The 19,052-nt window shown below is 37.4% G+C and overlaps 1 protein-coding gene across 1 annotated transcript in view; it reads right to left on the reverse strand.

The window, feature by feature from the left end:
* Positions 1-19,052, reverse strand: part of LOC126474622 (uncharacterized) — a 624,438-nt gene that overhangs the window by 31,285 nt on the left and 574,101 nt on the right. The window contains exon 14 of the mRNA XM_050102100.1: positions 10,483-11,037. Within this exon, the coding sequence (XP_049958057.1) occupies positions 10,483-11,037 (555 nt within the window). The remainder of the gene's footprint in view (positions 1-10,482; positions 11,038-19,052) is intronic.

The following is a 19,052-nucleotide window of genomic DNA, read 5'->3' on the forward strand; positions in this document are numbered from 1 at the left end:
TTCCCCAAATCAGTAAAAAGGTTATATACTGGTCATACTATGTCCCCATCCTGACAGATGCATCCGAAACCTGGGTTATGAAATGAACAGAGAAAAGCAAAGTACAAGCTAGTGAGATGAAAGCCTTGAGGAACAATATTGGAGTGGCAAAGACAGACAGGTTAAGATGGTTCAAATGGTTCTGAGCACTATGGGGCTAAACATCTGAGGTCATCAGTCCCCTAGAACTTAGAACTACTTAAACCTAACTAACCTAAGGACATCACACACATCCATGCCCGAGGCAGGATTTGAACCTGCGGCCGCAGCGTTCGCACAGTTCAAGACTGAAGTGCCTAGAACCGCTTGGCGACACTGGCCAGCCCACAGGTTAAGAAATGGGAGGATCAGAGTTAATGAAGGTGGAACCATTACAGGAGGAGATAGAGAAATCAAGGCTGTGATGGTATGGACATGTTAAGCAAATGGAGGAGAAGAGGATACCCAGGAGGATACATAAGATGTAACTGGAAGGAAAGAGACCAAGAGGAAGACCGAGAGACAGATGGCTGAAAGGAGTGGAGGAATGTGTCCAGAAGAAGGGAGAAGACTGGATCAAGGTGAAGACAGAGAGATGTTGGCAAGACAGAAAATGATGGAGAGGCCTATGTTCCAAACAAACACCTGGCCAGAGGCTGGAAACTGTCCAAGATGATGATGATGATGATGATGATGACAATGACCATGTGACATTTGGCTATTTTTTGAACACTGATTTGAACTCTCTTACTGTAGATGTTTGGCTTGCATATTAACCTGTCTATTTTCCTAATGTAGTGCGGTCTCCGAGTTCCGTTTGGCCACATGTTGTGCCTAGTGTGAGTGCACTGATGGTGTGTGCTATCACTGAGAGATTAGTTCATACATGAATGCTTCAAAAATGGATTAAGTTACAATGTACTCCAGCACTAACATTTGAGTTATTTAGTAAATCTCCACGATACTTCAATGGCCAAGAAATACCAACCTCCAGACATCTTTGTTTCTGTTTAGTTCAAGTTGGCAAGGATGTGTGACCTATTTGTATTTAATTGGTGTTCAATAAGACCTGTGTTGTTAAAGAAGCAGATATACAACAATGTTTACCTAAAATTTACTCTCCTGAATAAAAGTAGTGTTTTATTTGCCATATAAAAATGGAAAAAAGGAGGAAGATTAGGGTTTTAACAACATGCTCAGTGCAGTATAATAAAAGTTGTAGGCATATGACCATCATAAGGTGCCACTTCTAGGTCAAGCACAACTGAAAGTCACCTACAATCGGCTGTCTCAAACTTCATATTTTCCACTGAAGCAGATCCATTGGCCAAAAATATGTACGTACATACATATTCCACTTTTGGATTTTCATTACATTACACAAGACTCTTCCTGAGCTTGTCAGTAACTCGTGTTGACACTGGCACACTTGGTGTGCAATTTGTGCTACTGCTTGAATCTGGTTTGGGAAATCAGTTGTCTTTCAGACCTACAATGTCTTAAAGCTGACAGCAAGCTCAAATTTCTGGAAAGCCTGCCAAATTCCACTGGGCATTCAGGATGAGCGTAAGATTGAACTTGATAGACTAGAATAAGTTTTGTTCCCCATTCCCTACAGTCAATGGGTTTCACTGTTATTGATTGTCAGGAAACTTGGGAGGTCTCACTGATTATTTGGAGTCTTTAAGCAAACCACTAAGCCCAAGGGAGACATTTGTCCCTTGCCTCATTGAGATGAACCTTTTCTAAACTTTCAGGAGGTAAATCATTCTCCATCATTGATATTGCAGAGGCATATTTTCAGTTGCCTCTTGATGAAGACTTACAGAAAATATTAAGTCTTTAACAGGTTGTTCGAACTGTATCAATGTAAAAGGTTGCCTTTGGCTTGGCTAGTGCCTTCACCATTTTTCAGAGGTTTCTTGACCAGGTTGTTGCCAGCATTCCGCATTGTGTGCATTACATTGATGATATTCTGGTCATTGGTTGTACAATGGATGCACATTTGTGCAGTCTCCAGGTGGTTTTGCAGCCTTTGCATAGAACAGACTTCAGTGTAAATTACACAAATGCATCTTCTTTCTGTCTTCAGCCACTTATTTAAGTTATGTCCACATTGAAGAGGGCATTCAGCCCACCACAGAAAATGTAAAAGCTATTCAAAACATGCTTGAGCCTAAATTCGTTACTGAAATTATTTCTAGAAACAATGAATTATTACACGGAATTTATCCCTCTGCCAGCTTCCATAAGCCACCTGCTCAACGATCTCCATAAAAAAGAAGTACCTTTTCAATGGTCCAAAAAGTGGATTAAAAGCTTTTCAGATGTTGAAAGCGACCCTTCAATCAGCCCTCTGCCTTGTGACTTACCAGGTCCATTAACCATTGGTGTTGGTCACAGAAACAACCCCACATAGGTGGCTCTCTCTCAGAACAAAGAGGCCAACTGTGTTTATGTCAAAGATACTTGCTCCAGCTTAGGAGCATTAGTCTATGAACAAAAAGGAAGTGTTGGCCATCATTTTTTAATGGTCAAAGATTTCATATGATCACCTGCCATACGTTCCTCATATCAGGTTTTGTATCCAAAATTAAATTTCCTGACCTTGCAGCATATTGCCTTCATTCGTGGTCTCCCTATCTGGTGAATTTCCAATATTGCATTTCTCATCACTCTTCCATTTAGAATTCCAATGTGGATGTTCTATACCACTATAAAGAAAGAAAATGATAGATTAACACCGGAAAAGCAGTCCTGTGTATGTGAAATCCATGATACGGAAAAACAATGAGAGCACAGAAACACATGTGCATGTATGACATAAAAAACACCATATCATGATAAACTCAACAAGCCAAAAATCTGTAGGCAAATATATGTGGAAAGTTGTGACATACAGTAAAAGAAAAGAAAACACCACCGCTATGCAAGGGAACGAAAATTAGTTTCTAGTAATTGGCGGCTCACTGTTGAAAAATATCGCAGCTCCTATTTGCAAGATAGGTGTGCAACTCGGAATTATAAAGGAACACTTCGACAGAGATTTTAAAAATATGGTAAAAGCAAACCAGACAACTACAAAACTGGATTCTGAAAGTAAAACATAATTACAGAGGTGTCTTTATACACACTGGAATGAAGTTGTTATGAAGTAGCAACAAAAGAAGAAATTAATAATAAAACAAGAACCTTGAGTCATTCGGCAAGAACTGTCTTTGTGGGATCCTGGTTGTACTTAGCAGAATCATAAGAAGAAAATCAGTGAGTGACAAATATATCTTCAAAATAAACTGTGACATTAAAGAACAGTGTGTTCTTCTGGGGCAATTTTTATAGAACTATGACACTGTGTAGAATGTCTACAGATGTCTGCAAAATTGTTAGAAGCAAAGGAAAATAATATGGTCTCATGTTGAAAATTCGGATGCTCCAACTGAAAAAGCAAACAAGCCACTAGAAACATAAGTACTCCTAAGTGAAATACAACCAGACATACCATATATCAGTAAAATGGCCCAACTGAAATTCACACAGGTAAACCGACAATCTTATCCAGTTACTTCTGTAGGTCTAAATATAGAGGTGGTGGTGTTACTAAATAAGAACAGGAAAACCAACAACGACTTTAAACAGTAAAGGCATGAGATTACCGATAGCTAGAGAAAAAGACTGAAATTACTACCATAGTGACAAATGATTTTAGAGAGTTTTGTATGTACGGATCACTATGTGGCAAGATTAGCATCTTTCTAGGGAAAAAAGAATAAAAAAAGAAAAATAACTGACTTAGAAAGGATGAATTTGGAGAAAAATATTGTTACATGTGGAGACTTCAATGCTGACATGGGAAAAGGATAAAAAATAAGACAAGACCTGGACGAATTGTTAATACAATATAATATGGAGGTAACAATATCAGCACCAACAAAAGTGACTCCTCTAAGTCAGACACTTATTGACAAAAGCGCTACTAACATTAATAGGAGTAACTATGAGTTACATGTAGTCCAAACAGAAAAATCTGATCATCATGGAAACTGATCTGCTTCTGCAGAAGTAGTGACATAGTATCAGAATTAAAACAACTAACCTCTGAAATCTGGATCATCAGTGAGCAGAATATTAATATCTTTATAACAACATTAAGTAAGGAAACCTGGAATGTGCAGAATGTACATGTTAAGAATGATTCATTTATTACAACAATTAAATACCATTTGATGTAGCATTCCCCAATGTCAAAAGACAAGAAAAGCTGCAGGATCAATTACAGTGTATTACCAGTGAATTGATAGGTCTGCATAGGAAGATGCATGCTCTAAGACAAATGGGCAAAGCTGAAAATATAAAATACTACAAAAGAAGTTCTGAAAAATTATACAGGAAGCAAAAGCACAAGCATGTAACATCACCATAATGAACTCAAAAAACACGATAAAGGGAGCTTGGAATGTAATAAATGGTGAAAGGAAGGAAAAAGATACAGCAAGCAAAGAAACACAGATCAAATCAATGAAAACAGACAATGCAATGGTTACAGACAGTAAAAAAATAGGTAATATACTAAATGATATCTGTAAAAATCGTGGTTGAGAATTGCGAAGAAACAGTTCAAAAAACAAGGTTACTAAGGTGTCACAAAAACCAAGCAGAACCATATTCTTGAAACCAGTCACAGAAGACAAATAGAGGAAAACTGACAGAAGCTGAAGTCCAAGAAATCAGCTCGTGCTGACAAAATATCAAATCAGGAAATAAAGCTAGTGAGCAAATAATCATACCACTGATGGACACAGCGAACAGCTCTTTCAGGGCTGGAATTTTTCCAGGAAAACCGAAGACAGTAGGGTCCTACCAGTACACAATAAAGGGGATATGGTTGATCTCAACAACTACAGGACAGTTTCATCAACATCACATTTCTCAAAAATACTAGAAATGCTTAGGAATATCAGATCAGTTGATTATCTGGACAAATAGAACATTCTTGTACCATCACAACATGGTTTCAGAAAGGGTAAATCTACAGAAACAGCAGTTAGCAATCTGACAGAATACATTACCCAATCCTTAGATGAAAAAAGTTGTATTTGCAATGTTCCTGGATCTCTCCAAAGCATTCGATACCACTGTCCAAAAATTGGAAATGGTGTTTGAGGGCAAGCAAGAAAGAGGATAGAATCATCCTTGTGAAACAGGAAAAAATATGTATCAACAAGGAACAAATATTAGTCAGAAACCAAAGCCATCAAATATGGAGTGCTGCAGGGATCAGTAATGGGGCCATTGCTATTTAATCTGTTCATTATAGGTATGGAAGAGAAAAAGAAGAAAATATTGTATGCAGACAAAGTGACAATAATGAACAATAACTAAAATATGGAACAGCTTGAGAGAAGAGCATTCATTTCTGCAAACATCACAGCTCATTGGCTCTTGGAAATTGGACTGGTCATAAGCCTAAAAAATACTATCTTTGCAGTGTTCAGAAACAAAGAGAAGGCCGTGCAAATGGGTTTAGAGGTGAATAAAGCAATTCTGAAAGAAGTAGAATCCACTAGATTTTTAAGAGTTACTGTGGATACTGGGCTGAAATGGAAACATATTAATTCTGTCTGTAAGAAACTCAGCTCTGTCATATTCATAATGAAGCAGCTATCACAAGATAGCAGACAAACAGGTTCTGTGCACAGCATACCATGGACTCTTTGAACCATACCTGCATTATGGAGTGACAATGTGGGGGCACATTTAAAAAATAAATAAATGAATGGAAATAAAATAGAAGAGGGGGAAGAGAAGAAGAAGTTAGGATAATTTTGCATCAAATACTTACATCTTTGTGTATATATAAAAAACAAAATATATGTCACAAAAAAGACCTCAGTTTTCGGGCATCAAATTATCAAAAATTCTGCCTAAAAATCTACTTGACAGTGTACGTGAAACTAACTTTCCAAAAAACCTCAGAGACCTGCTGGTGGAAAAAATAATTTCACAGTGTTATAAAGTATTTATAACATTAAATTTGTATATACTGTTATTTATAATCAATATTAGAATGTAAGAAATATGGTTCGATAGTACATGATAATGAATGATTTCTATTTTTGGCATGTCTTATATTACATGTACATTTACTGAAAGCTATGTAATCCTACAAGATCACATAAAATCCAGTTCAATTCAACTTCTACATTTCGATATCGTATTAAATGTTAACATTACTTAAAAGACTAAAATTCCACCCAGAACACCGTTCAGTATCTTAAGATATATAGGCAAAGCCAAGATGTAAGCCTCAGTACAATTTTGGAAATCAATTACAGTGGATAAAGGATTAATGAAAGTAATAGAAAGTTAAATAAATTTAAGTGAAAATGAACTGCTTAAGATAGTGAACAGTGTATTGTGTTGAAGTTTAGTCTTTTAAGTACTATTGACATTTAGTAAGATGTCAAACTGTAGAACTTGAACTGAATTGAATTTTATTTGATCCTGTACACTCATGTACCCTCTCTCTCTCTCTCTCTCTCTCTCTCTCTCTCTCTCTTTCTCTCCTCTCTGTCATGGAGCATTCGAGAACATTCTTGGGACATTCTGGAAAATTCTAGAACACTCTCGAAAATTCTCAAACCTTTTGGAAGGCTCTATAACATTCTGGAGCACATGAGCAAATATTATGGCCACTCTCAGCCACATCAAAATAACAAAAAGAATGTGTGAACATGTACAAGCTGCTTTTGTTTACAATGTATTTGTTACCTTTTACTGTATTTTAGACCTTTTACTGTATTTTAGAATTACTTACCTCAGTGGAAAGAAGGCTGTTCATGATTGATTTGGGGGAAGGGAGACGGCCATGCCCTTTCAAAGGAACCGTCCCCGCATTTGCCTGAAGCAATTTAGGGAAATCACTGAAAACCTAAATCAGGATGCCAGACGTGGGTTTGAACTGTCATCCTCCAAAATGCGAGTCCAGTATGCTATCCACTGTGCCACCTCGCTAGGTGGGAGTTCATGATGGACATGTTTTTGAAGGAGTACTGTTGTGTAGAGCACAATGATGGATCGGATCGTACTTTGGAACGTGTGTTAACTGGATTTATTTATTTATTTATTATTTATTCATTTTTGAGCTCCATGGATCCTTGATGAGAGTGTATTGCTATGATGTAGAATGTGTCAGATTATTACAGTAATAACCATATGAAAATGGCCTTGTGGCTTAAAATTTAAGTCATTTGTAAACAGATATATGAGGTTCAAGTGTTCAAATAACAACAGAGGTTCAAGTGTTCAAATAACAACACAGGTTATAATAGTAATGATGAGTACACGAACAAATTATAAGGCTTACATTCTAATTCATATACAAATCATTCTGTCAATAATTGTTACACCAGTGCAACATAGTCGTTTCTTATAAGATTGCTTTAATTAAACACATTTCACAATTATTATACATCGTCAAAAAACCCCTGTAAAGATCAGAAAGAACTATTCAATAGATGAAGTTTTAGCTGTTTTTTGAATTTAGTCTTATCCCCAAAGACTGATTTAACATGAGCTGGAAGTTTATTGTATACTTTTAACTTGACTACTGTACTCTTTTCTGTACTATGCTGAGATTTCGTATATCTTTGGGAACATCATGTTTACTTCTTTTGTCATGATAATGATATTGTTTGTACTGTAAATTGTATGATTATTGTTCACAAAGCACAGTAGTGAAAAAAATGTACTGGCACGGCATGGGGAGACTGCCAAGTTGGTTGACTCAATTTTTGCAAGAACATCTGGGGTGCACTCCACCCATAGTTATGATGACTCCCTTCTGCGCAGTAAAGATTTTATTTGCTCATGACTGGTTTCCCCAGAACATGATGCCATACATCATAAGTGAATTAAAATACCCAAAGACATGGTTATCAAAGATGATAACTAATAAAATGTGTAAAAGAATGTAAAAGACAAATATCATTTCATTTATGAAAGCATATAGAAAAAATTGAAACCCTGAAATCTATTTTGCAAGTGGTATCATATCACAAGATAAACTGTGTAAATATAAAAAAAATAGCATGAGTAGTAGCAATGCAAACCATATCACTGTGGCAGTTAGTGATGTTTGCTAAGTATTATTATTATTATTATTTCAATTATTCCAGTATAGTACTAATTAGAGATAGATTAGAACATATTATGCTGATAAGTGGCAATTTGTCATACGAGCAGATTATCAAAATATCCTGAAGAGGCTGCTAATATGAAAAGTCTCAGGGAGATATGAAAGTGAATGGCTTCAAGTGATTTATTTTCTCTTACCTTGTATGAAGAAACCATTATATGTCTTGCATTTCTAGAATGACAATAACATGATTTTTGATGTGGAGCATTTCCTGAATAGCCAAAATGCAAACTGCTACAACCATGATCACCACCACATCATATGTTGTTGGGAAAAGTGTGTCACACTGAAGAATGAATGTGTAGAGAAGGATTAACGTCATCATCAAATTGCTTGATTGCAGCAAGATTTTCATAAGATGATTATTAAAACTTTATTAGTACATCTTGTAGATCAACATCTGCCACACCCATTGACTTGCCACTGTCAAATACTGCCTCTTTCAACATCCTGTAGACTTCAAACATGCCATCTCATTCCTTTTTTATACACAAAAAGGTCCGTTGCGCATCTTTATCCTCTCCTATGCTGACTGTTTATGGGGCATCTATGCTGACTGTTTATGGGGCATCTACAGGAAATCTTCTTAGTTACCCAAGAGTCCAAATCACAGGTCTATTCTGGTTCAGGGATGATACCCTCATGAACTGGATCATAGAACACCTTCTCTCCCCTCGACTTCATCTGGTCCCCCTTAACTCAGCAAGACTGAGTGCTGACCTCCACCTCTCTGATACCGCGATAAAAACCTACGAAGCTCACAAACCATCAACAGCAGCTGCCATACTTTCCACAGTAAAAGGTCTCTCTGATGCAGTGTGACCACACATGAAAAGCACATCTGCAGTGATGGGCAATCCCTTGCTCACTATGCTAAAGGTATTACTTAAGGATTCACAGACAGGCACTTCCCTCGAGACTTAGTTTGACAACACATTTTCCATTCCATTCCACGTGTTCCCCTATCAGATGACCCCTATGAAAATTTTGCAAAAGAACACCTCCTCTCATCACCCAGAATCACCCCAGTATGGAACAATTTAACCACATCCTCTGCCATCATCCTGGGGAAGATCCTATGCACAATCACTCTCACCCTTCACAAAATGGTATTCATCCCCTACCCAATCTACAAAATATTCCATATTCAAGTCCATCTTTATGCCTCACCTGCCCCTGGCTCATTGCTGCATGGGTCATAGACTTCTGAAAGACCAAGGTGCAAGACCTGTTCTATGCACCCAATCAAGCACATCCTATCATAGTCCCATATCCCATCCTATCAGAAGCAAGACTGTCTGTGAAAGAAGTAATATAATCTGTAACTTCTGCACATTTGACTTCAATCTGCTTCAAAACCCTTGCCATCTGGACAACCCCCCCCCCCCCCTCCCAAAAAACCAGCTTCTCCAAACTACATAGATGGGTATTGTCCTCACACAATATCCTTCAATTCCTGAGTCCTACCTGCCTCAATCTCTGCTATCCCCTAAACCACACACACCTCCACCCTGTCCCCACACTCCCCACTTCATTCATTTTACACTTACACCTTTCTCTCCACAACTTGCTCACTTCCTCCCTCATTCTATCTCTCCCTCCCATTCCACTCCTCCACATCACTGTGCATCACACGCAGCTCTTCCAATCTGACCAGAGAGAGTTTACTGGTGCTATATTCTTACCCTGAACATTTTCTGCCTCTCCATCCCAACTGAGAGCCTCTGTTACCTCCAACCCTCCGTCTCACTTCCCAAATCCTCTCACCCCTCGAGTAGACCTTTCACCCCTCGCAAACTCTGCCTAATACAACCCCTAACCCCTATTAAGCTACAGTGTCAAAAAAATATAGTCAGCAGGGATGATGAAGCCATGCTGGTGTATGGATACTTATTTGTAGTGTGTTAGCTCTGAAGAGGACTTTTCAAACCTTAACAAAGTTGTCAATCACTCAGCATCTGACCTGCAAAGTGAGATGTGAAGTTCACTTCTTCCATTATTTATAGTCCATTAAGGGCAAACCATTACCATATTTTCAAATTCTAATATAAAGATACTTACATCCTCATATGCTTCAGAATGAATGCTTAAATCTCTGTAATTGATGTTTACAGAAATAAAAAATACAGAAATTAACGAGAGACTCTACTGACCATCATTTAAAAATTCTGAAGGAATGAACATAACAAACACAGATGTTTAATATAAAATGTATCAATAGTAAATTTCATAATACTGGACGCAGAAGTGCCTGAAGAAAATTGAAATACCTGGGTCCTGATTATCCTCTGGTTTGATGACTGGTGTTTCCTGTGGATGTTCATCTTGTTTTAATGAGGAAGACTTACTATCTGTTATTTCATGGACAGATTCAAGCTGGGTGGAATCATCTTCTGCAAACATATCCTCTGACATTACTGTCTCATCATCATCATCATCAGTAGACTGACATTGGTCTTGTTTCTCTTCATTGTGAATATCTTTCATGCTGGGCAGTTCTTCATTATTTTGCCCCTCGGTTTTATCTTGTGCATTCTTATTAGATGTATCTTCTCTGTCAGTTATTTTTTTATTCCAGAGTCTTGAACAAGTGTTAGTTTCAGAAGGTTGTTTACAACTGTTCAAGTATTTGCTCATACTACATTCTTCTCCTGCTTCCTTCACTTTATTATCTTTGCTTTTGGTGTTATTTTGGAGAGGGTTTGTAGTAGCTTCACTTCTGTTCTTGCCTGTGTTTTTACAAATTGTATTTTCACTAATCTTGAATCTCTTTTGTGACAATGTGATGCTTGTTGCCAAAGAATGCTTTCTTCTATGCTTCACTTCTGTAACAAAGAGTTGGTGTTTCTTAAGTACTGTGACAATATCCATCACATGAAAATTGAAAAAAAAAAAAAAAAAAAATTACTATTATATGAATACTGCCACACACTAACAATACATCAACTTTGTTGGTGTCTGAGGAAACTTGGCTTATTTTCATTTTAAGGAATCACATTTTTATTACACCTGAATGTGAGAGGCTTGAAAAAAGTGTAATTAAATTATGAAGTAAATACATTATAGTCTGTAGGGCAAGTGCTGCAATAATTGTACTGTTATTGTTCATAGACAACACACTGCCACAGATTGAAATATCCTTGATCAAGTTTATGTATAGAACCACTTAGAACAGTAAAAGCTAATCATTTTTTTCTAAATTATGAAAATTTTGTTTTCGTCTAGTCTAATTGTACAGCAGAGCCAATAAGATAAAGTCTACGAAATCATTATATTTGATAAGTTCAGCTGTCACAACAAGTAGCTATTCTACAGAACACTCTGACAACTTTGTAATTGCAATCCATGTAGGAAACAAAATATCATGTACACCAACAAAGTGGACCAAATGCTACATATACTTCCTTGCAATGTCCCTATCAATTATACGTAATAAATATAATTTTGGGAAGAGAAAAGAAAGAGACAAAAAAGTGCCATGAAAACTGATTGTGTTTTAATGCTCTCCTAAAATGGTAATTAACGATGATAATAATAATAATAACAAACATGCCATGGCTTCTTGCTGTATTAGAAAAGCCGCCCATAGATGTAGAATATTTGCCAACATTTTACACAGTTCTCATTTCAAAAAAGCTGAATTACTTGCTGACAAAAAAGAACCCCAGGATCTCCACTCACCACTGTCATACTAAATCAGTTTTTAATGTGATGGCGCTCAGTTACATACATCTTCCATAGATCATTTGTATGATTCTTTTACTGAAATTATGTGGAACAAGTCAGTTTACAGTGTATGCTTCTATCATTAGTGTTAAAATTACTGAATGTATTTTTTAGTCCTACTCATAGATTCATGCAACTGGACTTAAAAAATGAGGATTTTTGATTTTTTTACAGGCTATCAGTTTTTCCCCAAGTAAAAATCTGTCAATGGAATATAAGGAGTTGTAAAGAATACATGATTTTGGGTTAGATTGAAAACTTACTCTGCTACCTGTCAGACATTTAATTTTATGGGTTAAATGATCACAAATTTTTGTCATTCCATATTGAACTTATTTTAGGCCACTGATAGTTTCAATAATAACCAATAAAAGTCACTTTTCCTCTAGTGTTATGGATACACACATCACTATTCTTCTCAAATTGTGGTGTGTTATGTATGACAAATTTCATAGGCAAATACATGTACTGTAATGGCACAGTTAAAATGGATAACTTCTTGAATACGACGACTGCAGGTGAACAACATATAATATTCTTAATGCTCTCTTTTCTGCAATCAATATTTTCTTTCTAAGCAATGAGTTACTCCACAAAATTATTTCACACGACATTACTGAGTGGAAGTGGGGTGAAATGTGTCTGGACCAAGACTAGCAATTAATCGATGAGCAAATGTAACTGAAGTTAATTGTTTCAGCAGCTCAATAATATAGTTCTTCCATTTCAAGTTTTCAACAACATGCACACCCAAAAATTTGGAGAAACTGAATCCTGTTTATGTACTATATAAATTGTTGGTGTGACGATCTGTTGTACAGAAGTGAACATAATGCGTTTTCTCAAAATTTAGAGAGTCCAATTTCGGAGAACCACTTACTAATCCTTTGGAAAGCATCATAACAACCTCTTCAGCTGCTTTCTCTCTAATGGTATTTATTATAACACTATAATTTAATTAGACAGATAAAAAAACCTACTGACCAAGCAGAGGCAGAACATACAAATAAAAGAAGGTCATAATTAAGATAGCTTTCGGAGCCAGTATCTTCTTCTTCAGGCAAAGAGTTGAAGGGGAAGGAAGAGGGGTGAAGGAAAAGGACTGGAGAGGTCTAGGAAAAGGGGTAGATTTCGGGAAAGTCACCCAGAACTGCTGGTCAGGGGACGTACCGGACGGGATAAGAAGGAAAGTCTTATTACTGTTATTTCCTGACATGGTCAGGTTGGACACAAATGATCTACGGAAATGTTATACATTCGGGGAACTTTTAGCATTGATCTTATGGGTTTGTGACAGAGGCTACAAAATTAAGGGTGTAAAATCGCAAAAAATGTAAAATTGGAGAACGTAAAATCGAAGTTGGAAACCTTTCCCCATGAATCACCAAGCACAAATGACAGCTCTGTCAGTGCACTGCCCTTTTATACCTTGTGTACACAATACCATGAGGGTGGTTTGAAAAGTTATGGGAACGGAATACCTTGTGCAGCACCCATCTTGCATATAATTTTTCATTTCTAATTCTTCAGCTAAAATGTGATGTACCCTTCCAGACGACATCTGGCAAGCGCGAGCAATTTCACGCTCTTTCAATTGGCGATCCTCTATGACCATTTTGTGCACTTGTGCAGTAATTTCTAGAGTAGTGACACATCTTGGCCAACCACAGTGCAGATCATCATCTAAGCTCTCCCAGTCAAATTTAAATTCATTTATCCACTTGGTAACAGTTGAATATGAAGGAGCAGAGCCCCCCAGTGTATTCTGGAAATCGGCATGAATGTCCTTTGCTTTCATACCTTTCTTTATGAAGTACTTAATCACTGCTCGAATCTCGATTTTTTTCCATCTTTGCAAATCACTATGCGAGAACAATAACAGAGCCATGTCACTGCCACAGCTCTCTTCCAAGAGCACTGAAGTGGCACGTGTTTACAGGAATGAATATCATGTGAACAACTTGTTGCGCTAGCGCTAACCTCTCGTTGTGATTCCAAGAACTTTTCAAACCACCCTTGTAATACCATGTGTATACATGCATATCGCTATCCCATGTCTTTGTCACCTCAATGTATTTCATAAGGTATCCCTCCACAGTTGAGTGGACAGCATAGATGGCTGTCATATGAAGGCCCAGGTTTGATTCCTGGTATTGCATGGATTTTTCCATGGTGAGAGGGCTCGTACAGGGTGCACTCAGCCACATGATGCCATTATTGTTCTTCACAGTCAGATCCAAGAAGTTAATGGCATGTTATTTTTCTAATTCCATAATGAAGAAAATTTTAGTATGAAAACTATTAAATTGCGATGATACAGGGTCATTCTAAATGCTGGACCCATTTTCAAAAATTCTTATGTATTCAAGTACAAATCTCAAATGAACAAACTTTATACCAATGAAAAGAGGAAGTTTCAAAATTTTAGGTGGCCAGCAGTGGCCAGTAGAGCTCATGTGGCAATAGGGCTGCCATTCTGTTTCATTGTCAGTTGTGAGTGAAATGATGACTTTGGAGCATAAGGTTTCCTGTGTTCTTCAGTTCGCAAAAAATGAGTCGCAAATTGCAGTGCAGTGGGCATTTCGTACCAAATTTGGTATTCAACCACCAACTCGCAAAAGCATTAGCCATTGGTTTAAGCAATTTAAACAGACTGAGAGTGTGTGCAAATGAAAAAGCACAGGCCGACCATGTGTGTCAGAGGATGACGGCCAACAATTCAAGAAAGTTTTGGGCACAGTCCCAATAAGTCTACCAATAGAGCAGTCAAGAAGTTGGAATAACCCAACCACGCTGGAAAGTTCTGAGATGGAATTTGCTGTACAGGCCCTATCGATTACAACTTGTGCAGACACTTGACCTCAATGACAAAGAGAAGCATCTCGCATTTTGTGTTTATGTGCTAGCCAAGATGTAGGATGGCGCATTTCTAAAGCGTGTAATTTTTAGCGATGAAGTGACGTTCCATCTTAGTGGATAAGTCAACAGAAACAATGTTGGCATATGGGGTTTGGAAAATCCACATTCACCATTGCACCACAAAAGAGACTCAACAAAGATCAACGTGTTCTGTGCTGTATCCCATACAAAGGTTTATGGACCACTTTTCTTTGCAGAAAGAACTGTAATGGGAATCACGTACTTGGACATGGAACAATGGCCGTTCCTCAAGTTATGGAAATTTCCCACGACCTCATTTTCCAATGTGATGGAGCTCCGCCCCATTGGCACCATGATGTATGAGGCTTTTTGAATGACTCCCTTCCTCAGTGCTGCATCAGTCGCAGGGGGCTTGAGGACCTGGCTCTGCACTTCTGGCCACCGAGATCTCCTGATCTCACACCCTGCGACAACTTCCTATGGGGTTATGTGAAGGAAGCTGTTTACGTCCTGCCTCTACCAACCACTCTGAACGATTGCAGAACCGAATCACTGCTGCTGTGCAGTCAGTAACAGCAGATATGCTTTAGCATGTGTGGGATAAGTTTGGCTACCATGTCTATGTTTTCCGTGCAGCCAACGGTGGCCGCAATGAACATTTACAACATTTATGACACATATAATTATTAAATAATTATTAAAAACTAATTAATTACAAATTATTAAATGTATTAAATTGATATCAAACATTAAAAAAAAAAAAAAAAAAAAAAAAAAAAAAAAAAAAAAAAAAAAAAAAAAAAAAAAAAAAAAAAAAAAACTTTGAAACTACCTCTTCTCATTGGCATTAAGCTTGTTCATTTTGGATTTGTACTTGAGTAAATACAAAGTTTTGAGAATGGGTCTATCATTTAGTATAACCCTGTATACCGTGAATATCACTGAGTGATCCTATAATCGGTACTAATGTGTCATCAATGTATCTACAATAATATTCAATTTTAGTAGTTGCAATGGAGAAAGTTTTAAAGAACTGACATACGAGATGTTTGACAAAAATGTTAGCAAGTGTACTCACTATACAGCTACCCACTGCAGTACATACAGTTGTGAAAAGATTGCAGCATTAAATTTAAAATGGTGACAGGACAGTATTAGATGTAGTAAACTAATGAGCTCATCAATCTCCTCTATGTTGGCTTTCTTATGTTTCAATAGATTTGCTTTAATAACCTTAATCTTGAAGTGGAATGTTACTAAGTTAACTATGGTAATTATACAAATTTACAACAGTTTCAAGGAAGTTTTGGACTGTATTGCTTTCTTCAAATAAGTAATTTTTTAAAGCAACATATCAATAGGTCGTACTGAGATACCAGTTTTATGAATTTTCGGTTGCATACATAAGGTTGGGATGCACAGGTTTGCATCCAAAACTTCTTTTATTCTTTCTCTGAAAAAACGAATTTGCACTTTTTTACAGCTTTTATAATCTACTTCTGTAAGTAGTATCCCTGACTAAACGTATAAACCATTGATAGATAGAAATTCTGTATTTCATTACAGTAGTCACCTCAGTTGATGACAACTTCACTGCCCCCTTTGTTGGTCCTGAAGGTGACTTCAATGTTTTGAGCTATTTTTATTCAATTTTGTGACCTGTTTGCTTTTCTTTGCAAATGTGACTGTTAGTATCTCTCTCAACTCAGCAATAATCTTCACAATTTTAACTATAATTCTGTTCTGTTCCTAGAATGGTAAATGTGCAATGTCGAAGGCCATTAGATTCCTACCCATGCTATCTTAACTAGTAAGGCACTCATTATATTTTAAAGCCTGATTTAAATTATGATCTCACTACTGCTAAAAACCATGCCAGTCAAATTAACAACACTCTCAAAAAATTTAAAATTACATTCAACCTCTCTACATCATAAAGGGCCGGATTCTTATTTACTCAACAAATTTACTTACAAGGGAACCTCCCCATCGCACCCCCCTCAGATTTAGTTATAAGTTGGCACAGTGGATAGGCCTTGAAAAACTGAACACAGATCAATCGAGAAAACAGGAAGAAGTTGTGTGGAACTATGAAAAAAATAAGCAAAATATACAAACTGAGTAGTCCATGCGAAGATAAGCAACTCAAGGGTTATGCGAGGCCAGGAGCGCGGTGGTCCCGTGGTTAGCGTGTGCAGCTGCGGAACGAGAGGTACTTGGTTCAAGTCTTCCTTCGAGCGTAAAATTTTATTTTTTATTTTCAGACAATTACCAAAATTCAGGCACTCACACATAATCAAATTCGCTCTCCAAAATTCCAGGACATGTTCAGATTTGCTTGGACATATGCAGGATTTGATGGTCTACACACGGAAAAATTTGAAAACGTTAAAAACATGTTTTGACAGAGCACAGGGAAAATTGTGCGACTGTGAAACTGTTGGATTCATTTGTTGCAGTTTATGTGACAAACTCTTATGTTTTCATCACTTTTTTGGGAGGAATTCTAACATCCACAAGAAAACCTAAATCGGGCAATGTAGAAGAATCTTTTTACCCATTCGCCAAGTGTACAAGTTGGGTGGGTCGACAACATATTCCCGTCATGTGATGCACATGCCCTCACCAGTGTCATATAGAATATATCAGACGTGTTTTCCTGTGGAGGAATCGGTTGACCTATGACCTTGCAATCAAATGTTTTCGGTTCCCATTGGAGAGGCACGTCGTTTCGTCTACTAATCGCACGGGTTTGTGGTGCGGTCGCAAAACACAGATACTAAACTTATTACAGTGAACAGAGACGTCAATGAACGAATGGACAGATCATAATTTTGCGAAAATAAAGAAAAATTTTTCACTTGAGGGGAGACTTGAACCAAGGATCTCTCGTTTCACAGCTGCACACGATAACCACGGGACCACGGCGCTCTTTCGTTCAGAGTATCCTTGATGTTGCCACCTATCTGCGCATGGACTACTCATTTTCTATATTTTACTCATTTTTTCATAGTTCCACACAACTTCTTCATGCTTTCTCGATTGATCTGTGTTCAGTTTTTCAAGGCCTATCCACTGTGCCAACTTATAACTAAATCTGAGGGGGGTGCGTTGGGGAGGTTCCCTTGTTAGTTCTTTGATTGCCTTAATTACACTTCTTTACTTATTCATTGCACATAATCATGGATGAGGGTGTAAACTGAACCAAACTGATACTGAGATGTTTTTCTTGCTAGTGACATACGAGTCAGTAAAGTTTCTTATTTAGTCATTGTCAACATCATCATCAGTTTTCTGCTATGTTAGCATGCCCTCTGCATTTCTGTTTGCTATATGTGCTTTCATTCATCCAGGATCTGAAAGCTCTTCCTCCCTCACCTCCCCTTTCCTTCCACATATCCTTCGAAGGCTGTTTTTATAGGCCACTCCTTCTTTCTTGATATATGTCCAATCTAGTTTCATTTCCTTTTTTTATTATTAAATTCAGTAATTGTCTTTGCTCTCCAACCCTTCTCAGTACCTTTTCATTTTTTGCTCCATACATCCAACTGATTATTTCCATCCTCTGCCATGTCCACAACTCATCAGCCTCCAGCCTTGCTGCATCTTTCTTTCTTAGTGCCCACATTTCAGTGCCATACAGGACAGTCCACACAAAACATTTTTTTGTCTTTTCCTCAAATCATGCTTCTTAGGTATTTAAATTTCACACATGTTCCAATATTTTTCATCCGGCTTTTTCTTTGCCCTTTTATTTCCTCCTAGAACAATTACTTTTGTTTTCTTTGTATTAATTTTCATTCCATTAATCTTTCCTTTTGCTTCAATTGTATTCGCTATCCCTGTAATTCTCTGTCATCTGTATCTAAAAGAACAATGTCGTCTGCAAACCTCAAACACTATATTGTTCTTCCACCAGCCCTTCCCACTTGTCACCTAGTGAGCAGTGGTAAAGTACAGAATGAAAAGTGTAGGAGGCTCACAGCAGCCCTGTCCTACTCCTTTACCTAGTTCTATACACTTGTTATGTTCTCCTCTCTCTTTCACCGACAGTTTTCAATTTAAATATAACGAATTTATGAACCATCTTGTTTTCCAATCTGCTCTCTATTCCATCAGAATAGCTGCAAGCTTACCCCAAGCCTATGCCTTTTCCAGTTCTATAAAGCACATATATATAGGCCTCTTTCCATTTCAATAAACCTCTTTCAAATTTTGCATGGCTCTTATTGCA

The sequence above is a fragment of the Schistocerca serialis genome, chromosome 4 (genome assembly GCF_023864345.2).
Source record: "Schistocerca serialis cubense isolate TAMUIC-IGC-003099 chromosome 4, iqSchSeri2.2, whole genome shotgun sequence".
Taxonomy (NCBI): Eukaryota; Metazoa; Arthropoda; class Insecta; order Orthoptera; family Acrididae; genus Schistocerca; species Schistocerca serialis.